At 41.9% G+C, this 23,928-nt stretch overlaps 1 protein-coding gene across 1 annotated transcript in view; it reads left to right on the forward strand.

Moving 5' to 3' along the window:
- Positions 1-2,955, forward strand: part of LOC115219182 — a 38,440-nt gene extending 35,485 nt beyond the window's left edge. The window contains exons 12-13 of the mRNA XM_036509041.1: positions 59-160; positions 2,685-2,955. Of these exons, the coding sequence (XP_036364934.1) occupies positions 59-160; positions 2,685-2,852 (270 nt within the window). The 3' untranslated portion in view covers positions 2,853-2,955. The remainder of the gene's footprint in view (positions 1-58; positions 161-2,684) is intronic.
- The last annotated feature ends 20,973 nt before the right edge of the window (positions 2,956-23,928 follow it).

Here is a 23,928-nt window from a genome sequence, read left to right on the forward strand (position 1 = left end):
AGATTTTTTAAAGTTCATATGATATTAACAATTGCTTTTTTGGCTTTTCTTTACCCAGGAACCCATCAAACCTTATCGAGCATTAGAGTTTCTCCAGCTATCAAATGTGAAAATGATACATAGAATTATTACCCATATAATAAATAAGGATGACAAACATGTAAGTTTCGTTTTTGGATTTGGTTTGCAAGATTCTTTATATGAGTTCGTGTGTTGAAGCATATTCTGTTGTGTCTGGGGAGAGTCATTTTCTTTTTTTTTGCCATATAACGTAACACACTCACCAGTAAAATTTCCACTTCTTTCTTTTTTTTTAAGAACAGACAAGCACACATATGCAAATATGGACTGACACACATGACCATATAGACACACTCTTTACTCCACACAAGGACACATATGGAGACACGGATCTACACATATAGAGATGCACATCCATACATACAAACATGCTACATAGTTGCATAACACATACACACACACACACACACAGAGACATGCACACACAAAGAGACAGAGGTGCATGCATATACAAACACACGCTCACACACACACACATACATAGAAAATACACAAACACGGACATGCAAACACATGAATATACAGGAGACATACATACAGATGCACACAAACACATATATACATACATACACATGCATACATACATACACACATACATACGTACATGCATGCATGCATATGCACGCACACACACACTGACCCACACACATACTCTTTTACTCTTTTACTTGTTTCAGTCATTTGACTGCGGCCATGCTGGAGCACTGCCTTTAGTCGAGCAAATCGACCCCGGGACTTATTCTTTGTAAGCCCAGTACTTATTCTATCAGTCTCTTTTGCCGAACCGCTAAGTGACGGGGACGTAAACACACCAGCATCGGTTGTCAAGCAATGCTAGGGGGACAAACACAAACACACACACACATATATATATATATATATACATATATACGGCAGGCTTCTTTCAGTTTCCGTCTACCAAATCCACTCACAAGGCATTGGTTGGCCCGGGGCTATAGCAGAAGACACTTGCCCAAGATGCCATGCAGTGAGACTGAACCCGGAACCATGTGGTTGGTTAGCAAGCTACTTACCACACAGCCACTCCTGTGCCTACAAACAAACAAACAAAACAAAAAGGAAGGCAAAGTCAACTAACCCTGTGTATGCGTGCTGGAGGTTTCCACGATGGCTTCACTACACATGTATACAGACAGCAATTCTACATAGCAGTGAAATGTGGGCACTGAATAGAGAGGACATGTGAGGGTTAGAAAGGAATGAGATTAGTATGCTCTGCTGGATGTGTAATGTAAGTGTACATGTTTGACAGAGTGCTAGTGTTTTGAGAGAGAAATTAGGCATTAGAGGAATTAGTCTCTGTGTGCAAGAGAGAAGACTGTGCTGGTTTGGTCATGTGATGCAGACGGATACCGACAGCTCCGTAAAGAAGTGCCGATCTCTCAAAGTAGCTGAAAGTGGGAGACCCAGGAAGACATGGAATGAAGTACTAAAGAACAACCTCAGGATCCTGAACCTGTATGAAACTCTCGGACCTTGAATCACTCTGTTTCTTCTGCTAAATATTAATATATATATATATATATGTGTATATATATATATATATATATATATATATATATATATGAGTATAAGTAATACTAAGTAATTAAGGGTTTAGCAACGATTTGCCTCACCACACACCGAATTTAGAAATAGCAGTCAAAGAGTTATAGCTATTCTTTCTACTAAAAGGGAGATCTCAGTAAAACCACAGCACTTGAAAGGCAAACACAGACAGGCAAGAGAGAAAGAAATGACGGCAATCTATCATACAATTTTTAAGTCACCTACGGACGTACGTTTCGAAATTAAGTTTTAGGAAAGCATAAGAATTAGATAATTATGTCTTACCCAACTTCTTTTCTCATCAGCGTAGGACACTATATATATATATATATATATATATATATATATATATAGGCGAGGAAAAATTATAAAAAGGCAGAATGCTAAATTGAAGGTAAATTTTAATAAAAATGGGTGGTATAGAAAATTTTTTAAATAATAAAAAAATATTTAATAAAAAAATATTTAAAAAATGTTTTTTTAATTTTCCATACACCCATTTTTATTAAAATTTACCTTCAATTTAGCATTCTGCTTTTTTATAATTTTTCCTCGCCTATCATTTCTCCATTGCAGTCAACACAACCCCACCATTTATTGATTTATATGTATATATATATTTATGGGATGACCCAATAATATATATTTAAACTTTGGAGTTTTATATATACATATATATAATATATACATATATATATATATATATATAATATATATATATATATATATATATATATATATATATGTATATATATATATATACATAATTGACAACCAGTGTAGTTCATTTATGTCCCTGTAACTTGGTAGTTCGGTAAAGGAAAGTGATATAATTAAATGCCAAACTTGAAAATTAGTTCTGGGATCTGTTCAACTAAAACCCTTCAAGACAGTACTCCAGTGTGGCCACACCTCAATGGCTGAAACAAGTAAAAGAAGTTAAAATTGCTTTATCATTAATGAATATATTAATTAATCATCTTCCATCTCTCTTCAGTTTTGAAATCACTTCTATTTAATTTTAATTTTTGCAGATAACCTACATAATGAAGAAAGTCTTTTTAAACCATCTTCACCATCAAGTTAAAGAATTAACAGATATGACGACGAGGCTGGCTTCAAACGATCCTTTCATAGAGTTTTTGATGGACAAATCATTGAGATGCTCCCAGCCAAAATATCAAGAATTTTATACAGTTTGAGAAAGCTCCAAATACATACAACATTAGTTTTATTTTTTGTTATTTGTTCATCTCTCAACTAAGAAAGTAGTTAAGTCACATACAAACTTTTATTGGTACAACATTGATTTTCAGGAACTTTTGATTTCATAGCATTTCCATATTACAAGTGTAGTCACATTGGCCAACATATTCTAAACTAAACAAATATTAAAGTGAATTAAATAACTAAAGGAAATACACGTACTTGTACATTAGTATAAATCAGGGGTCCTCAAGCATTTTTTATCTATGGACCCCTTTGATTACTTTTTTATTCCAGTGGACCCCCATAGTCATTTGATGTTTAAAAACTGGTTTTATGGAAACTTCTTTCAAAATTCCTATTTTGCTTTTCATACATTAACTTGTGTAGGTTGAACTATATAAAATACTAGCAGTATCGCCCAGCGTTGCTCGGGTTTGTTTCGACCCTTTAGAATTGGATTTTTTGAAAAGTAAAAATTACACATTCACTCGCTGTGTTATTCTCTTTAAGTGAACATTTTTCTGGTTGAAATACACTGAAAAATGGTGACACAGCAGTCAAAAAATCGTAAAAAGTAGGGATTTTCATAGAAAAAAAGCACCTTTTTGATGTAAATAATTTTTGGTCTTAACATGGTCCGATTTGAATTTTTTCTTCTATGGAAGGAAGAACAAGCCTTCTTATATCATACTCTCAATTTTGGTCAACTTGCTCCGCAGGGTCTCAGAGTAGATAAGTGCTAGTTGAAGGCTACCAAACCTGCCATACACAGACAACTTCAGCATTATATATAGAGAGATTAGAGAAAAAAACCTAGCTGTTTCTTGCTATACATACCAATACATACATCTAAAGCAAAATTGTTCGAGGGGTCCTTAAAATACTATTGTGGATCTCCAGTTTACTACTTTGTTGCATAGACCCCCAAAAATCTTACATAGACCCTCATGGGTCATAAGGTCCCCAGTGGAGAACCACCAATGTAAATGATACATGTTTACTGTGCAAGATTCCAATAAATTAATCTGGTGATTGTGGGAGTGTGAAGTTCCTGCAGTGTGGATGTTCCAAGCCACCAGTGTCCAGAAAGCCAGTGTTGTAACAGTATTTTGAAAAGACAAGGAAATTCGTCCATTAAAGAATACAGCAAGTTTTCAGTAATAAAAAATAAAGTACTGTACTTGGGAAGAAAATGGTATTAAATTTTTATTATAGTATAAGGCATTATTTCTAGACATGGCTATGGTTATGAAGTTAAAATTATCATAAAATTATCATAAAATTATTAACCATCGTACAAACAATAACTCTGAGCACCTTTTCAAATTCCACCCATCTAACACCCGTGGACATATTTACAAAGTCAGAAAACAGCACAGCTCCCATGACTTCAGGAAACATTTTTTCACGCTTAGAGTTGCTGAAGCATGGAACAAACTGCCGGCAACAGTTGTTAGTTGTCGGAGCACTGCATCCTTCAAAACTTCCATGCTTTCTGAGATTCGCCAACACTACACCTGATTTTCTCCCCTCCATACACTCACAAGCATGTATCTGACTCATGCACTGTTCGCTTTCCAGACAGTTGTACATTACTGCATATACTCTGACAAGTTGTGGTGCACCTGAGCACTGTATACAATAATTTCATTATTATTATTTTTTTTTAAGAAGTTTGCTTTGCAACTAAGTGGGTTTCACATTCAGTCCTATAGCATGGTATTTGACCAATGCGTTGTGAGTGAATTTGGTGATCAGAGTCTTAACGTATCTTGTTGCGTGTGTCTATGCACGTATATACATGTGTGTGTGCGTGTGGTGTGTGTGTGTGTGTGTGCGTGTGTTTATATCCAGGCATCTGATGTGGCTTTTTAAACCAGACAATATTTTGAAAAGACACCCACATAGATTGCATATCTGATTTGGACCACCATGACCTGCAGTTAAATTCTGATCTTTGTAGATCATAAAATGTCTTTTGAGGCCTCCATTAGATTTGCAGACCCTATGGCATACACGGCATTGAAAGGTGTGCACAGATATATAAGCAGAATAGTTGGTGGAGGCTCATTTTTTATGGGTTTACAAATGAGATTGGAGCCCAGCAAAAGAAAGGCATGGTCTGTCACAGACTGTGCACACAAAAAGGTCACTGAGATTCACCTTCTAGTAGATCACAACATTCTTCTTTAAATCTCTCTTGAGTCTTGCCTATGTCATCCTAACCTCCATAAAAGCTTTCGCTCCATTCCACACTTTTGTTTGCCATCCAGCTCCATCTGAAGCAAGGGTTTCTATGGCCTTTGAGTCTATTCCAAGTGACTTCATGGTAGTCCTTATGCTGTCCTTAAACCTCTTTTTAGGTTTACACCAATTGCATTTTCCCCTCTGCAAGCTCGCCATAAAACAACTGTTTGGGTGCATGTTCATCTGCTATTTGAACTATCTGGCTGGACCATTGCATTTGATTTTTCAGAATCATTGATTTAATGAAGTGATGCAGACATAAAAACATCTGTGTCTAGAGTAAAAAAAAACAAAACAAACCAATTAATGTTTAAAATGCCATGAAGGCATTTTTGGTGGAATTGCTCTAACAATTTGAAATGTCTTTTATAACACTTCCACATTTCAGAGGAATATAGCAGGGATGGTAAGACAAACGATTTGTAAAGAGCCAATTTTTGTGTTGTTATTTATATGTTGTTCATTACCGCGTCGCCTTACTAGCACTTGTGCTGGTAGCATGTGAAACATTCGAGCGAGGTCGTCGCCAGTGCTGCTGGACTGGCTTCTGTGCAGGTGGCACACAAAAAGCACCATTTGGGTGTGGCCATTGCCAGTACCACCAAACTGGCCCCCGTGCTGGTGGCACGTAAAAGCACCCACTACACTCTCAGAGTGGTTGGCATTAGGAAGGGCATCCATCTGTAGAAATTCTGCCAGATCAGATTGGAGTCTGGTTCGCCAGACCTCAGTCAAATCGTCCAACCCATGCTAGCATGGAAAGCAGACGTTAAATGATGATGATGATGATGTTGCCACCAAATGTGTGACTCCAAACCACAAAATGCTTGTGCTGTTTGTTGAATTCACAGATGCATTTCTGCGTCCAGATTTCCATAATTTTGTACAGAGCTTCTGTGGTAGATGAAAGAGTCAACAACCTCAAGTAACTTACCCTTAATGAAAATTTTAGGGAGGGTTGCAAACAGCACCACTTGCGGGTTGATACATTACAACTTCTTGAGCCAATAGGTATGGGTAGTGCAGTGCAGGCTACACATACACATGCACACACATACACACATATATATGAATATATACATGTATACATGTATATCTATATATATATATATAATTAATAATTTAGGGTATCTAAGAGATACCACCACGCTGGAAATAGCTGCCAAATCTTGGCTCTAAAACCACATTAAATGTTCATACAGCACCAGGAGAGAAGACAAAGAGACAAAATAAACTAGCAAAAAAATTACTGGATAATTCTAGATCCCGGATTTCTGGCTCTGTATAAGAAATGCTCTGCCTTCATCAGTGGAATATACTTAGATAGCACATAAATACATACATATATATATATATATATATATATATATATATATACAACATACGAATACTTACATATGCAAATGTATACACACATATATATGCAAGTATGCACATGACCAGTTTAAATTGCCTGCCTAAAGCTCCTTGTGTGATATGGTCAAAATACCACCGCAGTGAATATAATGACGAAATAAATATATAAATTTATATAAATAAGGATAAGATCGTTATTTAAATACCAAACTTATCAGGTGGCCAGCATGATAAGTGGCCGGATTTCTGGCTCTGCATAAGAAATACTCTGCCTTCATCAGTGGAATATACTCAGATAGCACATAAATACAGATATATATATATATATAAGGTAATCGAGGTAGTCAGAGTAAGTGACAGAATAATTAAGATTAGATTAGTGCTCCACCATAGTTTAGCAACTATTATATCGGCCTATGCCCCTCAGCCAGGGCTACCTGATGGACAGAAAGACTGTTTCTATGACACCCTACTGCAGACCACATCATTGACGAACGACAGGGACCTTCTCTTTGTGGCTGGTGACTTCAATGGGCATGTTGGACGATGTGCTGGGGGCTTCCATGGCGTGCATGGAGGCTACGGTTATGGTTCCCGCAACGAGGAGGGAACCAGGCTGCTGGAGTTCTGCGATGCGAATAGTCTTATGATTTGCAACACTAACTTCAGGAACCGACAAGCCACCTGGTCACCTACGATCAGGGCCGGCATACTAGCCAAATCGACTACATCCTTGCCAAAAAAGGGAAAGATGGCTGCTTATAAATGCCAAAACCTTCCCAGGTGAAGAATGCACCCCACAACATAGACTGGTAGTTAGTGACTTTAGGATCAGGACTAAGAGGGCGACTAGAAGACGACCAACATGGAGAAGAAGGGTCTGGAAGCTTAAAGACCCTGCGAATGGACAGAGATTTAGAGATATGTTATTTGAAGCCTTAGACGAAATGGAAGGGAGTATAGCTACGCATGGGGTAGAAGACAACTGGACGCTTCTGAGGGACAACCTGCTGAAAGCCGCTGACCAGATCTGTGGCTGGTGCAAAGTCCCCTTAAGACCCAAAATAACGTGGTGGTGGAACAATATTGTTGACAGGGCTATTAGACAAAAGAAACAGGCTTGGAAGGCCTGGAAGAACGGTGGTAGCAGGGAAGTGTATCAGTCTGCCAGAAGGGAAGCCAGGAGACAGGTCTATCTAGCCAGAGGGGAGGCAGATAAGGAAAAATTTGCCAATGTCCTGCGTCGTGAGGATGAAAGACTTGAGGTATTTCGTGTTGCAAGACAGTGTGTGAGAGAGAATCGTGACGTGGTAGGAGAGAAATGTGTTCGCAAGGAGGACGGTTCACTTGCGCTTAATGAGGATGCAAAGAGAGAGGCTTGGAGACGCCACTATGATAGTTTGCTGAATGAAGAAAATGAATGGGATAAAGAGAGTCTGCCGAATGTCGACCCAACAGAGGGACCAGCAATCCGAGTTAACAGTTCCTTAGTAGATAAGGCAATTAGAAGCATGAAAACAGGGAAAGCCCCAGGCCCATCAGGAATTACTGCAGAGATGCTCAAAATATCTGGTGGTGTCGGCTATAGCTTAGTCACCCGTATAGTTAACCAGGTGATACACGAGGGGGTCATACCCAATGACTGGTGTAGCAGCATAATAGTCAACTGCTACAAAGGTAAAGGCGACGCCCTAGAGACAAATAACTACAGGGGCATCAAGCTGCTGGATCAGGTAATGAAGGTTACGGAGAGGGTTATAGCCCAACTAATTAGAGAGAGAGTTAGCTTAGATGATATGCAGTTTGGGTTCGTGCCAGGGAAAAGTACTACTGATGCTATATTCCTGGTAAGACAGCTGCAGGAGAAATACCTAGCCAAAGATAAGCCCTTGTACCTGGCTTTTGTTGACTTGGAGAAAGCCTTTGACAGGGTCCCCCGATCCCTTATCTGGTGGTCAATGAGGAAACTAGGGATAGAAGAATGGTTGGTGAGAGCTGTGCAAGCCATGTACAGAGACGCTGCTAGTAAGGTGAGGGTTGGCAACGAGTACAGTGAAGAATTCCGGGTAGAGGTTGGGGTCCACCAAGGTTCAGTCCTCAGTCCCCTCCTATTTATCATAGTCCTCCAGGCAATAACGGAGGAATTCAAGACAGGTTGCCCCTGGGAGCTCCTCTATGCTGATGACCTTGCTCTAATTGCTGAGTCACTATCAGAACTGGAGGAGAAGTTTCAGGTGTGGAAACAAGGATTAGAATCGAAGGGCCTTAGAATCAACCTAGCCAAAACCAAAGTCCTAATAAGTAGGAAGGTAGATCAATCACAAACGCCTTCAGGTAGATGGCCCTGCTCGATCTGTAAAAAAGGTGTAGGTAGAAACTCTATAAGATGCACCAAGTGTAAGCTATGGACACATAAGAGGTGCAGCAATGTCAAAGGAAGGCTAACTAGGAAAATAGTTTTTGTCTGTGGCAAATGCTCAGGAGCAATAAACACTGGAAATGTGCAGAGACCAACTTCTGCCACGTTCCAGGGAGACAAACTAGAAGTAGTTGATAGCTTCCGCTACCTAGGAGACCAAGTCAGTAGCGGGGGTGGGTGTGCTGAAAGTGTAACTGCTAGAGTAAGAATAGCCTGGGCAAAGTTTAGAGAGCTCTTACCCCTGCTGGTGACAAAAGGCCTCTCGCTCAGAGTAAAAGGCAGACTGTATGATGCATGTGTACGTACAGCCATGCTACATGGTAGTGAAACATGGGCCGTGACTGCTGAGGATATGCGTAAGCTCGCAAGAAATGAAGCCAGTATGCTCCGATGGATGTGTAATGTCAGTGTTCATAATCGTCAGAGTGTAAGTTCCTTGAGAGAAAAGTTGAACCTAAGAAGCGTCAGTTGTGGTGTGCAAGAGAGACGGCTGCGCTGGTATGGTCATGTGACAGAAAGGCTGAAGATAGTTGTGTGCAAAAGTGCTACACCCTAGCAGTTGAGGGAACCTGTGGAAGAGGTAGACCCAGGAAAACCTGGGACGAGGTGGTGAAGCACGACCTTCGAACTTTAGGTCTCACTAAGGAAATGTCTAGAGACCGAGACCTATGGAAGTATGCTGTGCGTGAGAAGACCCGGCAAGACTAGTCAGGCCATAACCCGTGGCCCCTACCTGGGACGTAGTCAGTCCTCCTGTGCATACCTTCCTTCTTGTGACACTTATGAAGACCTGTTGAGGCAAGTGAAAATCAAATCAAATCAAAACAAATCAAAATAGATGAACATCAGTGGAATTGTATTCTTTGTGGTACCAGTGCCGGTGGCACACAAGAAAACCACCCAAACGTGGCCGTAGCCAGTACCGCATCGACTGGCCTCCGTGCTGTGGGCACAACAAACACCATCCGATCGTGGCCGTTCGCCAGCCTCATCTGGCACCTGTGCCGGTGGCACATAAAGACACCATCCGAAGACCCGGCGACGTAGTCAGTCCACCTGTGCATACCTTCCCTCTTATGACACTTGTGAAGACCTGTTGAGGCAAGTGTGTGACACTTGTGAAGACCTTGTGAGGCAGAGGCAAGTGTGTGACACTTGTGGAGACCTGTTGAGCAAGTGTGTGACCCTTGTGAAGACCTGTTGAGGCAAGTGAAAATCAAACCAAATCAAAATAGATGAACATCAATGGAATTTGTATCTTTGTGGTTCCAGTACCGGTGGCACACAAGAAAACCATCCGAACGTGGCCGTAGCCAGTACGCATCGACTGGCCTCCGTGCTGTGGGCACAACAAACACCATCTGATCGTGGCCGTTCGCCAGCCTCATCTGGCACCTGTGTCGGTGGCACATAAAAACACCATCCGAAGACCCGGCGACGTAGTCAGTCCACCTGTGCATACCTTCCCTCTTATGACACTTGTGAAGACCTGTTGAGGCAGAGGCAAGTGTGTGACACTTGTGAAGACCTGTTGAGGCAGAGGCAAGTGTGTGACACTTGTGGAGACCTGTTGAGGCAAGTTGTGTGACCCTTGTGAAGACCTGTGAGGCAAGTGAAAATCAAACCAAATCAAAATAGATGAACATCAATGGAATTTGTGTCTTTGTGGTTCCAGTACCGGTGGCACACAGAGAAACCATCCGATCGTGGCCGTTCGCCAGCCACATCTGGCACCTGTGTCGGTGGCACATAAAAACACCATCCGAAGACCCGGCGACGTAGTCAGTCCACTGTGCATACCTTCCTATTATGACACTTGTGAAGACTTTGAGCAAGTGTGTGACACTTGTGTAGACCTGTTGAGGCAAGTGAAAATCAAATCAAATCAAATCAAATCAAACCAATCAAAATAGATGAACATCAATGGAATTTGTATCTTTGTGGTACCAGTACCGGTGGCACACAAGAAAACCATCCGAACGTGGCCGTAGCCAGTACCGCATCGACTGGCCTCTGTGATGTGGGCACATAACAAACACCATCCGATCGTGGCCGTCCGCCAGCCTCATCTGGCACCTGTGTCGGTGGCACATAAAAACACCAACCGAAGACCCGGCAAGACTAGTCAGGCCATCAACCCGTGGCCCCTACTTGGGACGTAGTCAGTCCACCTGTGCATACCTCCTTCTTGTGACACTTGTGAAGACCTGTTGAGGCAAGTGAAAAAATCAAATCAAATCAAATCAAAATAGATGAACATCAATGGAATTTGTATCTTTGTGGTACCAGTGCCGGTGGCACACAAGAAAACCATCCGAACGTGGCCGTAGCCAGTACCGCATCGACTGGCCTCCGTGCGTGGGGCACGCAACAAACACCATCCGATCGTGGCCGTTCACCAGCCTCATCTGGCACCTGTGTCGGTGGCACATAAAAACCCATCCGAAGACCCGGCAAGACTAGTCAGGCCATAACCCGTGGCCCCTACCTGGGACGTAGTCAGTCCACCTGTGCATACCTTCCTTCTTGTGACACTTGTGAAGACCTGTTGAGGCAAGTGAAAATCAAATCAATCAAACAAATCAAAATAGATGAACATAAATGGAATTTGTATCTTTGGGTACCAGTGCCGGTGGCACACAAGAAAATCATCCGAACGTGGCCGTAGCCAGTACCGCATAGACTGGCCTCCGTGCTTTGGGGACGTAACAAACACCATCCGATCGTGGCCGTCCGCCACCTCATCTGGCACCTGTGTCGGTGGCACATAAAAACACCATCCGAGCGTGGCCGTCTGCCAGCCTCGTCTGGCACCTGTGTCGGTGGCACATAAAAACACCATCCGAGCATGGCCGTTCGCCAGCCTCGTCTGGCACCTGTGTCGGTGGCACATAAAATCACCCACTACACTCTCGGAGTGGTTGGCGTTAGGAAGGGCATCCAGCTGTAGAAACACTGCCAGATCTGACTGGCCTGGTGCAGCCTTCGGGCTCCCCAGACCCCAGTTGAACCGTCCAACCCATGCTAGCATGGAAAACGGACGCTAAATGATGATGATGATGATGATATACAACATATGAATACTTACATATATAAATGTATACATACATAAATATGCACGTATGCACATGACCAGTTTAAATTGCCCACCTAAAACTCCTCATGCAATATTGTCAAAATACCACTGCAGTGGGTGGTATCTTTTAAATAACCTAAATAATAATTTCAATAATAATTATTACCTTTGAATGTTTTTATTCTCATGCTGGCTACCTGATAAGTTCGGTATTTAAATAATGATCTTATCCTTGTTTATATAAATTTATATTCCTCAGGACTTGGCAATGGGTAAATAACTCATTATTTTTCCTTTTTACATAGACCATAGGTGCTGTCCAATCTGAGTGGTCTGTCTTCTTGATTATTCTTGTTCTAGCACTGTGAATGGTACGTTACATTTTAGCCTAAATACAGGTGTGGCACTTGGTTTTACTACAATTTTTGTCTTTGTTTTCATGCAATAGTCCAGTTCATCCGAGAAAACATTTATTTTTTGTTTCATTCCCTCAGTCACATTTAAACCTTTGACTGAACTGACTATATTCCTGCACAAAACACTTATGGACATATTCTACTATTTGAACAGTTCCATCCACTCCATGCCAAGCAAATTTACTGAATTTTTTTAACACATATACTTTTCTCATTTTTATTTGGTCACAAAATGTCACATTATACACAAATTCACCTACAAAATACTATCTTTTACCTGTAACATCTACTTTTGTAGATTTACTTAATTTTGGCTCACCAATATACTTCCAAGTTTCTTCATTCACAATGGTAATATCACTTCCAGTATCTAACTGCTTTTTCTATATCTATAAAACAGTCCTTGGAAGAAAATTGTCTGCACATTTTGCTTTGACAGTTAATGGCAGCCAAACCGAGGCTAGGATCAAGATGAAAATTGTCAGGGATACTAAATGCGTGATGAGGATGAGACCCGCGATGGTTAAAATTTGCAAGCTATAAAGATGTAGTTGCCATAGCAAAAAGAGTGATTGTTTAAAAAATATTTCAGCATTCAGAAAGAGATACGTTGTAAGGGGAACAACTCAGTAGTTTCAATGATTACATTTACAAGTAACGACTGTACATAAATATCAAGTTTACTTACCTGTTGCGAAATAATATGTGTGTGTGCATGTGTGTGTGTGTGTGTGTGTGTGTGCCTATGAGCGCGTGAGTTGGCTGTTAATTCAATCGAACATAAAGAAATAAAAAAAGTAGTAAAAAAAGCAATTAATAATTTTTAAAATAATTTCACCAAACCTGATAGTATAAAAGGTAGCAAAGCATGATAAAAGATAATAAGAGTAGAAATTAATATTATTTTTAGCATATAAGGGATCCACTGAGTGGTCTCTCCTCTTGTTATTCTTATATTTTCAATTTTCACATTTACAATCTCCTCTTTGTCACATTACCACTTTCTTTCAAAAACGATTTTGTTCATTCTTTTTTCTTTGTTCCACTGTTTTGTCATCTTGGTTTTACAGTTCACTTTTATGTGTCTAATTTTTCCACAACAGAAACATTCCACTTTCTTAACCCTTTTGTTACAGTATTTATTTTGAGATGCTTTGTGTTTCTTTCAATTACTTTAAATGGGCATGGCTGTGTGGTTAGGGAGCTTGCTTCCTAGCTACATGGTTTCGGGTTCAGTCCCACTGCGTGGCACTTTGGGTAGGTGTCTTCCACTATAGCCCCGAGCCGACCGGAGCTTTGTGATTGAATTCGGTAGGTGGAAGTTACTGCCGTGTGTGTATGTGTGCGTATAGCTGCTCAGTGCCTCTCCAAAAGAGAGAGAGAGGGATATATATATATATATATACATGGCTGTGTGGTTAGGGAGCTTGCTTCCTAGCTACATGGTTTCGGGTTCAGTCCCACTGTGTGGCACTTTGGGTAGGTGTCTTCCACTATAGCCCCGAGCCGACCGGAGCTTTGTGATTGAATTCGGTAGGTGGAAGTTACTGCCGTGTGTGTATGTGTGCGTATAGCTGCTCAGTGCCTCTCCGAAAGAGAGGGATAACTCAAAATTTAGTAAAATAACTTAGTTATCATTCAGCTAGTGTTAGGATCATAAATTGTGGCTAAGGTTTGGTGGAAGATTTTAATTCAAAACTTATGAAAACAAGACATTTGTACTCAGAACCAGAACTGGTTTCATCCGGGTTGGTAACGAAAGGGTTAAATGGGCAGTTTTTTTTTCAGGTGTAGACCCCCACATGCAAAACATGGGTTTGTTTCCTGACTTTTGTCCTGTTTGTACTGTATTTTAGTACACACTTGATTTCTATTCTGCCTGTTTTGCACTTGTTGCACTTGGGAGCAATCTTTATGTTCAATTTTCTCTGTGTCATGTCTTAACCCTTTAGCATTTAAACTGGCCATATCCAGCCAAAAAGTATTCTGCCTGTTTTATGTTCAAAATGGCCAGATCTGGTCTCTCACACCAACCCTACAATATCGTTTTAAAAATTAACAGCTACCTCATCAAAATCTCAAAGCTACAAGAAATGCCTGATTAGTTCAAGGCAATGTGGATGAAAAAGGATTAATTTTGGCAGAATAATGCGAACAGTAAAGGCAGTTGGCGTTAGGAAGGGCATCCAGCCGTAGAAACATTGCCAGATCAGACTGGGCTTGGTGCAGCCTTCTGGCTTCCCAGACCCCAGTTGAACCGTCCAACCCATGCTACCATGGAAAGCGGACGCTAAACAAAGATGATGATGATGAAGTAAAGGGTTAAATTTACTATTCTTTCAAACTCTTCTGACACTTGTTCTTAAGTTACAGCTTGGTTTTGTTCCACTTTAGTGAGAATTCTGGTTCTTACTTCTGCATCTGTTTTTGCAGTTGAACCCTGAGTAACTTTCAGGCACTTCAACATGTCTGGTGTTAACTCGTCCAGTTTGAACTTTTCACATTCTCTGTTAACTCTACCAGCATATACTCTCTCTTTTTACTTGTTTCAGTCATTTGACTGTGTGGCCATGCTGGAGCACTGCCTTTACAGTCAAGCAAATCGACCCCAGAGCTTATTCTTTGTAAGCCTAGTACTTATTCTATCAGTCTCTTTTGCCGAACTGCTAAGTTACAGGGACGTAAATACACCAACATCGGTTGTCAAGCGATGCTGGGGAGACAAACAGACACACAAACATACACACACACACACACACACACACACACACACACACACATATATATACATATACGATGGGCTTCTTCAGTTTCCGTTTACCAAATCCACTCACAAGTTTTTGGTCAGCTCGAGGCTATAGAAGACACTTCCCCAAGGTGCCACACAGTGGGAACTGAACCCAGGACCATGTGGTTGGTAAGCAAGCTACTTACCACATCCTGCAACTGCCATCACCAAAGAAAACATTGATCATGTTCACCACATGGTGATGGATGCCAGGTGATTGACTAAAATATCAAGAAAGCTAATGCTATTAGTACATCCCATGAGAAAAGTAAGAATATTGTGCTCAGTGAACTTTGCATGACAAAGGTTTCTTCTCAGTGAGTGCCACGCCTTCTGAAACCTGGTCAAAAGTGCACCAAGTTGATCAGATTATGAAAAACTCTAAACAAAAATCACTTTAAAATATCTTTCAATAGTGTATGCTGAAACTTTTGTTTTTTATTCCACTTGTAAAATAGGGGTGCATCATATGTGAGAATGCATCTTAGTGGCAAACGTAGTATGTTGGTTTGATGATAATAAATTGAACCAAATTCGATAACTGGCACCCATGCCAGTGGAGCGCTAGCAGCTCCACACGAGAGGGATCACTGCCAGAGCAGCTGTCTGGCTTCCGTGCCAGTTGCAAGTAAAAAGCACACCATTTGGGCATGATCATTACCAGCGTCGCCTTACTGGCAAAAACAAAGATGATGATAATTGCGATGACAATGATAGTGATAATGATGGTGATGATGGGAATAATAGTGATAATGACAATGATGATGATGGTAATGATAACAGTAGGGACAATAATGAGGATGTTGATAGTGATAATGATGCTAAAATGAAAAGGAGGAGAAAAAGAAAAAAAGGTAGAGTGGCTGTGTGTTAAGTAGCTTGCTTACCAACCACATGGTTCCGAGTTCAGTCCCACTGTGTGGCACCTTGGGCAAGTGTCTTCTACTATAGCCTCGGGCTGACCAAGGCCTTGTGAGTGTATTTGGTAGACGGAAACTGAAAGAAGCCCGTCGTATATATATATATATATATATATGTGTATTTATGTATGTGTGTATATATATTTGTGTGTCTGTGTTTGTCCTCCCAACATCACTTGACAACCGATGCTGTTGTGTTTATGTCCCTGTAACTTAGCGGTCCGGCAAAAGAGACCGATAAAATAAGTACTAGGCTTACAAAGAATAAGTCCCGGGGTCGATTTGCTCAACTAAAAGCAGTGCTCCAGCATGGCCACAGTCACATGACTAAAACAAGTAAAAGAGTAAACGAGTAAAAGAGGCTTTAGCTGGTGGTATGAAGACTAGATTAAAATGCCAAGCTCTGTCTGCTGTCGGTTGAGCAGCACTGTTCGCTGGCAGTCGTAGGATCTGTTCACCAATGGTTGTGGAGATCTGTGTGCTGACTGTTGTGCAGTGTTGTTTGCTGACGGTCAAAGGATCTGTTTACCAATAGTTGTGGAGATGTGTCTGCTGACAGTTGTGCAGCACTGTTCACTGATGGTCATAAGATCTGTTCACTGACAGTTGTGCAGTGCTGTTCACTGACGGTCATAAGATCTGTTTGCTGACAGTTGTGCAGCACTGTTCACTGACGGTCATAAGATCTGTTCGCTGACAGTTGTGCAGTGCTGTTCACTGACGGTCATAAGATCTGTTCACTGACAGTTGTGCAGCACAGCACTGTTCACTGATGGTCATAAGGTCTGTTCACTGACAGTTGTGCAGTGCTGTTCACTGACGGTCATAAGATCTGTTCACTGACAGTTGTGCAGCACTGTTCACTGACGGTCATAAGATCTGTTCGCTGACAGTTGTGCAATGCTTTTTGCTGATGGTTGAAGAATCTGTTCACCAGTGCTCGTGGAGATCTGTTCACTGACAGTTGTGCAGTGCTGTTCACTGATTGTCACAGGATCTATTCACTGATGGTTGTAGAGATCTGTTTACTGAAGGTCATGGCACTGAGGTCTCCTGCTGACTGACTGTAAAAAGGTGTGCTCTTACTAGGCTGATGACTGCTGCTTTTATAGGTACACAACCAGCTCTGATTAGCTTACAGTTGCCAGTGCGTAACTGTAGCCAAATAGGGCTTCCTTGACTCCCTACAAAGGCATGTTGAAGATGGTGACAACGACTACAACAGCAATGACAATGGTAATGATGATGATGATGAGGAGGAAGAGGAGGAGGATGATGATGGTGATGACAATGACGATGATGATGGTGATGACAATGACGATGATGATGATGATGACAAGGGTAGTGATGATGATGATGACAATGACAACAGGTGTGATGACAATAATGATGTTGACGACGACAAAGATAACAGTAATGGCAATGATGACAATGATGATGATGATGATGATGACGATGACGACAATGATGATGATGATGACAATGACGATGATGATGAGGATGATGATGATGATGATGATGACAATGACAACAGGCGTGATGACAATAATGATGATGATGATGACGACAACGATGCTGACAACGACGATGATGATGATGATGATGATGATAATGACAATGACGATGATCATGAGGATGATGATGATGACAAAGATAACAGTAATGGCAATGATGACAATGATGATGATGATGATGATGACGATGACGACAATGATGATGATGATGAGGATGATGATGATGATGATGATGACAATGACAACAGGCGTGATGACAATAATGATGATGATGATGATGATGACGATGACGACAATGATGATGATGATGAGGATGATGATGATGATGATGATGACAATGACAACAGGCGTGATGACAATAATGATGATGATGATGACGACAACGATGCTGACAACGACGATGATGATGATGATGATGATGATAATGACAATGACGATGATCATGAGGATGATGATGATGACAAAGATAACAGTAATGGCAATGATGACAATGATGATGATGATGATGATGACGATGACGACAATGATGATGATGATGACAATGACAACAGGTGTGATGACAATAATGATGTTGACGACGACAAAGATAACAGTAATGGCAATGATGACAATGATGATGATGATGATGATGACGATGACGACAATGATGATGATGATGACAATGACGATGATGATGAGGATGATGATGATGATGATGACAATGACAACAGGCGTGATGACAATAATGATGATGATGATGACGACAACGATGCTGACAACGACGATGATGATGATGATGATGATGATAATGACAATGACGATGATCATGAGGATGATGATGATGACAAAGATAACAGTAATGGCAATGATGACAATGATGATGATGATGATGATGACGATGACGACAATGATGATGATGATGAGGATGATGATGATGATGATGATGACAATGACAACAGGCGTGATGACAATAATGATGATGATGATGACGACAACGATGCCGACAACGACAATGATGATGATGATGATGATGATAATGACAATGACGATGATCATGAGGATGATGATGATGACAAAGATAACAGTAATGGCAATGATGACGATGATGATGATGACACGAACTTCAACAGCAACAATAACAACCCTGACATTGATCACTACCATGACGATGATAATTCATTTACGCTTGGCTTGACAGTTTCCAGATGTCAACAACAACAACAACAACCACAACAACCACAACAATACCATGGTTGCTAAACGTTTCCTCCCCTGTTCATGCCATGGGTCAACAAGCATTCATAATGTTTCTCTTGAAATGACGCAAAGGACACAATACTTAACATTTAAACTGCCTGCAACATTGGATAGGAAGATATACAAGAAAAACAAACAAGAAAAAACACTAACACCTGTGTGTGTGGTGTGTGTGTGTATGTGTGTGTGTGTGTGTGTGCGTGTGCGTGTGAATGTGAGTGAGTGTGAATGTGAGTGTGTGCGTGCGCGTATGCAAATGTCTGTCTCTGTGTGTGTCTGTCTTTGTGTATGAACGTGTGTGTGCATGTACGCGTGTGTGTGTTTGCGCGTGTGTGTGTGTGTGTGTGTGTGTGTGTGTGTGTGCGTGTGTATGTGTGTGTGTGCACACACGTATGCAAATGTCTGTCACTGTGTGTGTCTGCCTTTGTGTATGAACGTGTGTGTGCATGTACGGTGTGTGTTGTTGGTGGCGCGTGCGAGTGTGTGTGTGTGTGTGTGTGTGTGCGTGCGTGTGTATGTGTGTGGTGCACACACGTATGCAAATGTCTGTCTCTGTGTGTGTCTGCCTTTGTGTATGAACGTGGTGTGAATGTACGCGTGTGTGTGTTTGCGCGCGAGCGTGTGTGTGTGTGTGGTGTGTGTGTGTGTGTGCGTGTGTATGTGTGTGTGCACACACGTATGCACAATGTCTGTCTCTGTGTGGCTGTCTTTGTGTATGACGTGTGTATGTGCATGTACGCGGTGTGTGTTTGCGCGTGTGTGTGCGGTGTGTGTTGCTGTGTTGTGTGTGGGCTGCGTGTGTATGTGTTGTGTGTGCACACACGTATGCAAAGTCTTCTCTGTGTGGCTGCTTTGTGTATGAACGTGTGTGTGCATGTACGCGTGTGTGTGTTTGCGCGTGTGTGTGTGTGTGTGTGTGTGTGTGTGTGTGCGTGTGTATGTGTGTGTGTGCACACAGTATGCAAATGTCTGTCTCTGTTGTGGCTGTCTTTGTGTATGAAGTCGTGTGTTGCATGTACGCGTGTGTGTGTTTGCGCGTGTGGTGTGTGTGGTGTGTGTGTGTGTGTGCGTGTGTTGTGGGTGTGTGCACACACGTATGCAAATGTCTGTCTCTGTGTGGCGTGTCTTTGTGTATGAAACGTGGGGGTGCATGTACGCGTGTGTGTGTTTGCGTGCGTGTGTGTGTGTGTGGTGTGTGTGTGTGTGTGTGTGTGCATGTGATGTGGTGTGTGCACACACGTATGCAAATGTCTGTCTCTGTGTGGCTGTCTTTGTGTATGAACGTGTGTGCATGTACGCGTGTGTGTGTTTGCGCGTGTGTGTGTGTGTGTGTGTGTGTGTGTTGTGTGCGTGTGTATGTGTGTGTGTGCACACACGTATGCAAATGTCTGTCTCTGTGTGGCTGTCTTTGTGTATGAACGTGTGTGTGCATGTACGCGTGTGTGTGTTTGCGCGTGTGGTGTGTGTGTGTGTGTGTGTGTGTGTGTGCGTGTGTATGTGTGTGTGTGCACACACGTATGCAAATGTCTGTCTCTGTGTGGCTGTCTTTGTGTATGAACGTGTGTGTGCATGTACGCGTGTGTGTGTTTGCGCGTGTGTGTGTGTGTGTGTGTGTGTGTGTGCGTGTGTATGTGTGTGTGTGCACACACGTATGCAAATGTCTGTTCTGTGTGGCTGTCTTTGGTGTATGAACGTGTGTGTGCATGTACGCGTGTGTGTGTTTGCGCGTGTGTGTGTGTGTGGTGTGGTGTGTGTGTGGTGTGCGTGCGTGTGTATGTGTGTGTGCACACACGTATGCAAATGTCTGTCTCTGTGTGTGTCTGCCTTTGTGTATGAACGTGTGTGTGCATGTACGCGTGTGTGTGTTTGCGCGTGTGTGTGTGTGTGTGTGTGTGTGTGTGTGTGCGTGTGTATGTGTGTGTGTGCACACACGTATGCAAATGTCTGTCTCTGTGTGGCTGTCTTTGTGTATGAACGTGTGTATGTGCATGTGTGTCTGTGTGTGTGTGTGTCTGTGTGTGTGTGTGTGTGTGCAAATCTCTATCCCTGTGTGTCTGTCTTTGTGTATGAGAATGTGTGCTTGTGTGTGTGCGTGAGCATGTGCGCAAATGTCTGTCTGTGTGTGTGTCTACCTTTGTGCATGAACATGAGTATGTGTGTGTGTATGCAAATGTCTGTGTGTATGTACAAATGTTTGTCTCTGTGTGTATAAGCACGTGTGTGTGCGCGCGTGTGGGTGTGTACATATGTCATCTTTGTGTATGATCATGTGTGTGAGCATATGTGTGTGTGTGTGTGTGTGCACGTGTGTGTGCATGTGTTTTGTTTGTGAAGCACTAAATGAAGGGCTTTGTAAAACAAAGGAAAAATTATTTCAAACCAAGGAGACAATAGCAATGTATTTATAATTTAATCAGAGAAGAGAGAAACAAAGAGAGAAACAAAGAGAGAAGGACAGAGAGAGAGAGAGAGAGAGAGAGAGAGAGAGTGTGAGATTGGGTTGTACACTTGATCTTTGTGGTGGTGGCGGTGGTGGTGGTTATGGTGGTGGTGGTGGGCCTTCTAAATTGGTGAAATTGTAGATGTTGCTGTTGTTGTTATTGTTTAATTTCAAATCATCTCTAAATGAATGCAACTAATAACAAAAGTATGATCAAACCCCACCTTTTTTATTTTCCATGTATGTAGCACCCTTCATCTACAATGGCTACAGTAACCTTTTTCAAAAGTGATCCACATGAGCCATGGCTCATATTAAGGTGGGCCATGCAACTAAAAAATATCCACAGTACCGTAAACCCTCGAGTATAATCCGCATCTTTTTCCCCCAAATTTAAAGGTCAAAATCCCTAGTGCATACTATATACGAGGTTAAAAATGAAAAATATTTTCTGAGCAATGTCCGAGTCTCTATTCAGACGCATTTTCTGATGTCGGGCACGAAAATACCTTAAGCTAAGCCTGAAAGCAATGAAGTCATAAAAAAATCATCCATAACTTGCAGTAAGCAACATTTATTAAAATAAAAGTATTCAGAACACAGAATAACATGTAACAAAAACAATTTGCAAACATATTTACATTCCCATATAACAGTTAAGAACATCACCATTATTGTATTACGCATGCACGGAAGTTTTTGTTCGACTAGGTGCTGTTGGTTTAATTATGCACGACTCAAGTTAGAGAAGGGGTGCGTATTATACACAAGGTTTAGGTTTTTCAGCAGTACATCCCCCTAAAAGTTCCATGTGTATTATACTCAAGGGCGGACTATACTTAAGGATTTACGGTAATTTTTCATTAGACATGCCATTCATAAAGTCTCATGGGCCATAGCTTGCTCATGACTGATCTACATTATCCAATATATCTGGGTCATTTTGCATTTTCTTTCTTTAAGATCTTAATGTATCATGCAAAGGAAGTTTAGCTGTATTTTCTAGCTGATCAAATGACCACATAGCAACTTCCTCATCAGCTTATTCATGTTGTTGTTGCGGTGGTACAGCCCTCAAGTCAGTGCTGATTGTATTCATGCCTTTCAAATGTCTCCATACAACCCACACCTGTCGTCCTAAGCACATGGCTCAGTGGTTAAAGCATCAGGCTCACAATCAAGAGATAGTGAGTTCAGTTCCCAGACCAGGCTGTGTGTTGTGTTCTTAAGCAAGACACTTTATTTCACATTACTCCATTTCACTCAGCTGTAGGAATGAGCTGTGACATCACTGGTATCAAGCTGTATCAGTGTTTACCTTTCCCTTGGATAACATCGGTGGCACAGAAAGGGGAGGCTGTTATACATGGACGAAGGCTGCACTTCCATAAACAACCTTGCCTTGATTTGTACCTTGGAGGGTAACTTTCTAGGAGGTCTTTACCCTTCTTATCCACATGCATCATGTCCTGTTTGCCTGTTCAAGTGATATGGACCATCAAGTTACTATGTTCCTTCTCGAGCCATGCCTGGCTCATAAGGGCCGGTTTCCCTGCTTCCTTAGCGTATAGGTTCCCCACCTGGACGGGACGCTGGTCCGTCGCAGGTGAGCTGCAAGATTCAGGAGGAAAGAGTGAGAGAAAATTGTGGCGAAAGAGTAAACAGAAGTTCTCCATTACCTTCTGCCGGAGCTGCATGAAGCTTAGGTGTTTCGCTCATAAACACACACATCGCCCGGTCTGAGATTCAAACCTGCGATCCCTCGACCGCGAGTCCACTGCTCTAACCACTAGGCCATGTGCTTCCACACTGAGGATCATTAAGTCATCCTGGCTGAAGGTTGATTGATGACTTGTGTGGTGACTTCGTCCATGGTCATCTTTAATCCAGTAGCCAGGCCAGATCAAGACAATTGGGGAGGATGATGGATGCTGTGAATGACTGCATCTTACTCTCTGTACACCACAATGCATTGCTGCTGCCACCTTCCTCTCCTTTGAACCAAGAAGGTTTCTTCCACACAGAGTTCACCAGATCTGGTCTTCACATGCAAGCCTTAACTCACCAACAATTACCCATTGGCTATCCTAGCGAGCTGGCAGAAATGTTAGCATGCCGGGCGAAATGCTTAGTGGTATTTCGTCTGCCATTATGTTCTGAGTTCAAATTCCGCCAAAGTCGACTTTGTCTTTCATCCTTTCGGGGCGGATTAAATAATTACCAGTTACGCACTGGGATTCCCTTTGTTTGTCCCCTCTATGTTTAGCCCCTTGTGGGCAATAAGGAAATATCCTTAACTGGTTTAGTCCATCAGTTGAAGTGGTTTCCAGGGGTGTGACCACGATTGCATGGAAACAGCTACTTACACCCACAGGTGAGCATCAGCTGTCAGATGGAGGCCAAAGTGGATGAATCACTCCTAAAAGTACCACATGATCCCTCATCAAATGTGAAACCCTTCCCTGACATCCCATCACTCCTGCTACACCATGTTACTGTCTATATGAAGACCATTGTGTACATCCTCCTAACATGTAGTGGTTTATCATGTGGAGGGGTGCAGTGTGGAAGGCTAAAAATTTACTTGTTTTAGAACACTGTATCTATGTTAGTATTTTCATTAGGCATAGGAGTGGCTGTGTGGTAACTAGCTTGCT

The sequence above is a fragment of the Octopus sinensis genome, linkage group LG14 (genome assembly GCF_006345805.1).
Source record: "Octopus sinensis linkage group LG14, ASM634580v1, whole genome shotgun sequence".
In the NCBI taxonomy this organism is placed as follows: Eukaryota; Metazoa; Mollusca; class Cephalopoda; order Octopoda; family Octopodidae; genus Octopus; species Octopus sinensis.